We start from the raw sequence: 8,400 nt of genomic DNA on the forward strand, positions 1-8,400 counted from the left end.
AAAAACAATATTGGCTTGTCTTACTCCCATCAGCCTGCAGTTTCTGAGGAATGCACTGTCCCAGGTACCCCCCTCCAACATCCCTTAGCCCTGCATTGTGATCCCTAGAAATTGAAAATGACTTGGTGACACATAATCAGATTTGATAATGACTGACCAAAGCTTAAATAACTTTAATAGATGTAGATTAATTAGGAGCGTTCTACCCTTGTTGAAAGTTAAACTAGATGCAGTAAATATATTTGCTATCACAACCAATGGATCAATAAGGAAGGAAGGAAGGAAGGAAGGAAGGAAGATTGTGTGTGTGCATGTTGGTATGTATATGTACTATCTATCCAGTTTGTGTATGTATAAATATCTGGTATATATGGGTACATGTACATGTTGTGTCTATTTATCTAAGTGTGTATGTGTGTGTATAAATATATAGGATGTGTTTGTATATGATTTAACTATCTGATATGTTTGTTTAAATCTACATCCGTCCATCCATCCTATATGGTATGTGTATTCATACATAAAAAAACCTCTGTGCTATTACAATTCTATGTAACTTGACAGAGAAACAAGTTGTGTTAAGTTAATGAAACCATCTCAGGCCAATAGGTATCAGATCAAAACTTCCATCAACAGAAAAGACTGTTGTACATTCCAGTACCATCTGCAATACCCTCCGCAGGATTCTGGTCAGATTTAAGCCCGCCCCGGCAGCCGCCGCCACGCCCCCTACACTCAAGAGGAGCCGCTTCCGATCAGCTAGAGGGCGAGCTTTGCTGGGGAGGGCGGGCCTGTGGGAGCCCCGCCCCTTTCGGGGTCCTCGCGAGCGTCTGTTGGTGCTCGTCGCCCGCGCTCGGCTAGAGCTGCTGCTGCGCTTCCGGCAAGACGAGCAAGATGGAGGCGGTCGGAGCTTGAGAGCGGGTCTCTTCGAACGCAGCACGCCATGGCGGACGATGCTGAGCTGGAGAGGTGAGATTTGAAGGCGGCGGAAAAACGGAAGGTGCAATGGCTTCCTTTCCATGCCTGCCGGGCGGGTGCTAAGCGGAGGGCGAGCCGGCACCCTTCTCAAACCTGGTGCTGGCCAGATGACTTGGGAGGACAACTTCCATCATCCTCAACCAGGCCAAAGGGATGATAGGAATTGTACTCCGACTTCACGGGCACCAAATTAGCCCGGAGCGGTGGTAGGCTGTGTTTTATTACTCAGTAAGTAAGTCACTGACTAACCGTCTAGTTGTGGGCTGCTGATCCAAAGGCCTCCCCAGAATTAAGGCTGCAGGTCATCGGGGAATTGCAGCCTAGAACAAGTTTTGACCCGGGACTTGCCGGAGGCCTTGAGTTGCCTAGCCTTAACTCTGAGATCAAATCCCCAGTGTCCTCTCCTGTCCATAATGAAATATTGGGTCCAAAGTGAGAGTGAAAGACTAATGGGGTGCTTTCTTTTAATTGCTGTTCCTAAAATAAGGGGGGGGGGGGGAATGATGCCACTTTCTATCTAATTGCGGAGTTCAAGCAGGAGGGTTCATGTTAGTTTAAAGCAGTGTTTCTCAACCTTGACGATTTTAAGGCATGTGGACTTCAACTCCCAGAATTCCACAGCCAGCAATGCTGGCTGTGGAATTCTGGGAGTTGAAGTCCACATGCCTTAAAATTGTCAAGGTTGAGAAACACTGGTTTAAAGAGAAAAAATAGTTCCAAAGCGGAAACTGAATTATCCCAATTCTCTCTCTCTAACTAGGCTGCAAATGTAGAGATGCTTATAGGAAATATATGGAGAATTTGGAATAGCTATTTAATGTAATGTGTTTGCTGTTGATTATAAATGTGATTGAGAAGCGTCAGTTCTAGGGCCAATATTTTCCACCGTTGGTGCTACAAGTCCAACACTGTTCAACTTGCGGAATTGTAAGCTATTAACACTTCTGGTGCCAAAGACGTTTTGGGCTCACAAGATATAGACAAATCAGATTTTGCCAAAAGGCAAAAGCAAATCTTTTATGTAAAAAAGTTTGCAGCTTTAAATAGGAACAGGCAAACAGTATTGGAGTTGATAGCTGATAGAGAACTTCAGATCAGGGGATCAAATAAATTAAGCAAGAAAAATTCCAGAATAATATACAAGACCATAAGATAGCATTTGACATATAGAGACAAGAGTTCCAAATTAGTGTTGCCAATATCAGGCAATTGTAAAGAAAATTTGTCATTCATGTAACATTTTGTGGTATGCTTCAAAGATAACAATCCCAATTTTTTAACTGATATAGAAAAGAGAAAAAAAGAAGACTTAATACCACAGAAAACAAATCTAGCACAGATTTTCTGTAGAGTAGTATTTACCTATTGCTATAGAAATAGCATTTTAAACAAGGATCATCCTGATGGTCCTTTTTTCTTCAGATTCTATATGCCATGGTAGTCAACAGATAGGTTCATGAATACTGATCTCCACTGCCTAGCATGACTTTGACCAATTGTAACTTGTACATGTTTTAGTAAAAAGGTGGAGAATAGGGCATTTCCTTTGATTGTACTTATGTCACATATAGCATTCCCTGCTAATGTAAGGTGCAATAGGAGTCAAGGTTGCCACATACTTGCTTGTATATCCAAATATAGCTAAAGCCTAATTTTATTTAAAGTTTACTCTATGCATGCTGGGAGCCACCTTGCAAGCTAACATGCTATTTCCTGTATCCACCAACAAATATGTGTTGGACTGATACATTCAAGATACAGTATTGGCAAGGAGTATAACCTCAGTGTGATCCATTTACAGCTAGAGAACAGTGGACTAGGGAGGAAAAATTAAAGGAGCTGAATGTTAACATAGCCTGAAATGCTGTTTTGTTCACAAATCTCTAATTCTACCTTGCAGACTACTTTAACTCTCAAAAGAGATAAATGGGTACATACACAAATGGAATACACACTATCATAGTTCTCTTATAAAATATCTTTGTAGTATTAAAGCATGCAAGAAGGTATTGTCTTGAGATCAGACATTGCAACCTTTTTTAAGACTTTTTTTTCCTGTGAAATTCTTGGAAGGCTGAACAAAATGGGTAAAGGACAAAGTAGTATTTGATGAGGTCAGGACATACCTTTTTGTTCACCCTCCTTATCCCTAAATCAGTTTAAAACTTTTATTATTGTAATCCACAGAAATGTCTCAGTCCTAAGATTAAAGCCTCCACTATCGCCTAGAGCAATCTTGATTAAAATCAGTTTTCCACAATTATTAGCATTAAGGTCAGGATTAGAAAGATTCAAATGAGTGATCAATTAGGTAACAAGAAAAGTAAAGTATGATGACTCCACCTTCCATATTACAGGTGAATGTATGTCAGTGCCTAGAGAACTGGGGGAAAGCTAGATATATTCTTACAAATAATACTTATCTTGCGATCAGCATTCCGACTTCCCACTTAAAAATAGACTTTGTAAAAAGTTTGGTACTTTAAGGAGATGTACTTGGGTTACCTGGGGGTACCTTATCCCCAATCTATAAAGTTACATTAAGGATAAGTAATGTAAGGATGATTAAAGTGGAATAAAAATACATGCTATAATTCTAATAGAAAAATTAATCCAGACAAAAACCCAATAATGGGCAAATTATTCATAATCGCAATAGATAATCGTTACCAATCTCTCTACTGGTTTCCTTGTGTCCATATAAGATTTTAACCAATTTCAATATAACTAAAGTTAAAACATATTTTTCCAATTTATAAGTGTATACCCTTGCCCTGAACAGTTATATGTATCAAGTGGAGGAAAAGTTAAGGGTACCTCAAATCTGATAAAATAAATTTGAGTATATCTTTACATTTATTCTTTTAAATAAAGAATTCTAATTCTGGGATGTTTCAATTTCAACAATATCTAATAAAAATGGTATTTAGTATTTCTTTGGTGCAAAAATTCTATCCTTATGGATTTCTTCCTATCTTTTAGGCATTCTTTTAACGTACTCTTATTTGCTTATTATATTTATTTCCTGCCTTTAAAACGTAATGGCTTCTTATATTTCCACCACAAAAACTCTGTGAGGGTTGTTTGGCCTGAGAAGGAATGATTGGAAGAAGGAACGTCTGTCCAGTGACTCATGGGATTTAGAACATGAAAGATTATTATTTGCAACCTGAATTTCAATGATTATAGTTTTATTTTGATCCAGGGACTGCAGCTTGAGTGAATTGTAATAGTCTGCATTACTGTTAGATGAAAGAAATATGTCCACATTCCAAAATTATTGGAAGAGAAGTTAAATTAATGTTTGTTCTTAACATTTAGGAAGGCAGTGGAAGAGCTATTGACAGAAGCCAAGCGTGGGAAAACTAGAGCAGAAACAATGGGGCCCATGGGCTGGTAAGTTCTTCAAATTAAGTATAATAATGTTATAAAATAATATATGTTTTTTTAAAAACCCTAAAAATTGCTATTTCAAATGTGCATTAATAAATAAGTCTCACTAGGGACTAGAGTAAGAATGCATAGTGAGCATTGTCATGTAAATTTCTCATCAATGGATTAAAATATAGCATTTTTTGTTGGTAAGTATACACATAACTAAGAATAAGAATTAATTTCTTTTATGTGTAGTCTTACTTAATGTTGCTCATTATCTATTATATTCAGTATCTAGCTGAATTTGCTTAAACATTTGAACACATTTTCTGGTAAGAGATAAGAAGAAAGAGAAGAAAATATAAACTAAATAATTCCATTCCATTCTTCCTGTTTCAAAAGAGGCCTCATTTGCCACCCGCCAGAAGCACTTATGTTTTATAATGGAAGTAGATCAGTGGTTCTCAACCTATGGGTCGCGACCCCATTTGGGGTCGATCGACCATTTCACGGGGGTCACCAAGCAAGGCTGTCCACCATTTTTTTCCCCTTTTCCGGCGGGTGCCTTACCTCCCTTGGGCTGGGCCAGCTGGAGGTCGGCCTGCTCCATCTCTGCCGCTTGCCAGCTACGCCTCGGCCGGCACAGGGGGCGGAACCACGCATGCGCGGCGCTCCCAGGCAGGGAAAGTCCTCGACTTACGACCGGTTGGGTAGTCCTCAACTTACGACCGGTTTAGTCCTCGACTTACGACCGGTTGGGGGTCGCGGCATTAAAAAGGTTGAGAACCACTGAAGTAGATGATACTGGTATTCTGGAGACTCCAATAACGGTGTTACTCTTGGATGAGTTTATAGCATGTGATTGCAAGTGTAGAAACAATTTTACTAAAACTTTCTCATGAGCCTGCTAGTGCTTTTCTTCTTCACTGTAAGTAATAGGCAGGGAAGAATAAGACAGCAGAGCCTCATGTCCAGTGAAAATTCCTTATAGCTACTGTGGGATTGATGAGCTGTAAAAACAGGTTTTACTGGATGTCCCAATTTTATCAGATCAAAATACTCTGACAATTAATGTTACATTCTTGGATCTTAAGTTGTGCCATAATAATCAACACGGTATGGTCATTATTTTAGTCCTTGAAAATAAATCACATGAAATTGTCATATTCCATCAATTCACTATGGTTGCATAGTCATCACATAAGCAAATAGCTCACAAAGCCATTTTTTAAGATGGGATCCTCTTTTTGAACTCAAAGAAAGAAGAGTTTCAGTAAAAAGAAGCCAGCAAGTCTATTTTTCCCACCTATTGCTACTTAATATTTTTTGGCACAATCTATATAAATAAAAATGTAAATGTTCGTTTGTTCAAAATCTTAAATCTCCGAAAGTTCTTCACCGATTGCTTTGAAATTTTGACACAATGTTACATTCGAATACGCGCGTGTTTTTATATACCTATATTATATAGATGTCACACCTGTGACAGGTAAAAACATGTTTTTTTAAAAAAACAGCGCCATCTGTTGGACGTAAAAGCAGCACACGCTTTTACCAGACTGACCCACAGCAACGCGTGGCTGGGTACAGCTAGTGGGAAAATAGAGGATATATCTGAAAATAGTAATTCTGTCTGATAGTAGCCTGTTTGAGTTGTTTGAGATTTTTAATAGTTGCGACATATTTGTCACTTATTTCTGAAAGAATATTGGTTTGCAATTATTTTAATTTCAATTTGGTATAAGAATGAAAATAATTATATATCAAATATTAGAAAAATAAGTGGTTTATAAGAATGTTTTTGGTTATGTACTTAATGTAAGAATCAAATAGCTGAAGCATGTTGGATTTAAATTCCTCGTTTGAGTATAGCAGAGGAAAAACTTAAATCTTTTATAGTAAAGCACAAAGGTTTATGTCATATAACAATTTTTTGTGGCAAATACTTCTACTAGAGTTTATTTTGTCACATGAATGATTATAATTACATTTGTAACAAATGTGCAGATGTTACTAGATTTTCTATATCTTTTAATGAAGAAATTAATATATATTTGATATATATTTTTTGGGGGGCAACCCTATGATAAAATGCATGTGTCTTAACTGCTTCTTTCTGTACTTCAAGTATACACTAGGTGGCATACAAGGGAAGCCAAAAAAGAAAATTAGCTGCAGTACTCATTTTGTATATTCATAATGTTTATTTTTTTGTGTATTTTGGATATTATAATGCTGCTTTTTGATACTTTTGCAGGATGAAGTGCCCCCTTGCCAGTACAAATAAAAGATTTCTTATGAATACTATTAAGAACACATTGCACTCACCAAACGAGCAAGACCAGGGAGAGAAAGATGAAGAGGAAAATAAAGACTCTGAACCAAGTCAGAGCAGGGAAGAAACTAAACCAAAGAGACACAGAGTGCATCCTTACAAACCTAGTTTTCGGTCTAGGAGAAGAGTCAGCTGCTCTCCTCCCAGGCACAGGCACAAGCACAGGAACCAGAACACAAAGGACAAGTATGAAAAGCGATCCAGCAAATAATGAAAAAACTTTATGTCGAAGAATCTAATTAAGCTATTAACTCTGGGGGAATGTTCATTTATCTTTGACTTGAAAGTATTGCTTAGTACAAATGTCTGTTGTAACAGTTTAGAGTTGAATCCTTATGTACCTTAAAAAATAAATAAATGATTCTGTGCTTCCTTTCTGTTACTCTACTATCCCAAATTAAATTTTGATGGTTGTTAAGACTTTTGTGCTCAAATATTTTGGAAATGATCTTTTAGCTCAACGTGTGCAGCCTATTTTAGCTGTCTATATTTCTTCATTGCCTAGAGAAAGGATTTCTCTGTTTGATGTTGATCAGAATCATTGAGAAGGAACCTGCCCCAATCTTCCATTGCAGTAAGGAATGATTTTTTTCCTGCTATATAGTACAATATGTAAATACACTTTGTAACTCTGTTCAGAAAAGTTCTTAATACAATTCTAATTTATTTATTTTTGTTCCTTAGATATGGATCTTGATAATTCTCTAGGCCTTCACTTTATTCAATTTGAATATATTTGCTGTAGTTTTAATATGAAAAAAAGATTTATATGGTATCTGAATATTATAAATTATTTAGCTTCAGTTAATTAAATAACAGAACTCCTGTGGGGACATGGAACTCTGTGTGAAAAATAGCTGCCTGTTCATTTCATAATAGAATGTATTTGTGTATTTACTTTTCCCAACACCAGTGAATAAGTTCTCCTTTGATTTAGACATCTGAGTTCATAATTTTTCCTAATCATAAAGTGTTAGTGTTTTGAATCCATCTACTTAAAATGCTGTGTATATCATTGCTAATAAATACAGCGAAGCATTTCTGTATTGAGAGATAATTAAAACTATCTCAGGAGTTCTATTTTTAAAATTCTGAATATGTAAATTGCAGAAGCATATTGAAATTGGAAATTGCAGTATAGTTGAATCAAATTCTATGGTTTTCTTATTATATAATTGATACTTTATTATATTTCAAGTATTTTTCCTGAAAATAATGAAATTAAATAGTAACTGGTTAGTGACAATCATTCTTGAAATAAAAGTGAAAATAACCTCAGCTGTCTGCAGATAACGTACTGGTTTCAGCATACATTTAATTGTGTCTGTTCATTTAAAATTCACATCCATTCAGCATAATATTATAAATCCACCTTCAGTTCTACTGATTACACAGCTTGAATAGTAAATAACTGATAAACTCAGAATCAAATTCTTAATTAGAGAAGAATGGACAGTTAAAAAAACCTGATTGAGATATAAAATACAGGCTTGATGAAGTGAAAAGATAATTACAAATTGCTAACAATTGCCAGGCCTTTTAAGCTGCAATTCAGAATGGCTAAAACTGAGGGGAGACTGCTTCTGGTGGAAACTGATAAATAAGAATAGAAAAAGCATGTAGGAGAAACTAATCATTATAAAATACAGTAATTGACAGGTTAGATCAAATGCTGGCAGGTTACAGAAAGAAGAGTAAGCAGTTCTAAATCA

The 8,400-nt window shown here is 36.5% G+C and overlaps 1 protein-coding gene across 1 annotated transcript; it reads left to right on the forward strand.

Moving 5' to 3' along the window:
- The first annotated feature begins 864 nt into the window (after positions 1-864).
- On the forward strand, positions 865-7,724 carry LOC107287174 (protein POLR1D). Its single transcript, XM_015815648.1, has 3 exons — positions 865-969; positions 4,300-4,374; positions 6,611-7,724. Exons 1-3 carry the CDS (start codon positions 944-946, stop codon positions 6,897-6,899), a joined length of 390 nt encoding a protein of 129 aa, XP_015671134.1. The 5' UTR covers positions 865-943; the 3' UTR covers positions 6,900-7,724.
- Positions 7,725-8,400: the final 676 nt, after the last annotated feature.

Source organism: Protobothrops mucrosquamatus, unplaced genomic scaffold, assembly GCF_001527695.2.
Source record: "Protobothrops mucrosquamatus isolate PMUCROS unplaced genomic scaffold, P.Mucros_1.0 scaffold358, whole genome shotgun sequence".
Classification (NCBI taxonomy): Eukaryota; Metazoa; Chordata; class Lepidosauria; order Squamata; family Viperidae; genus Protobothrops; species Protobothrops mucrosquamatus.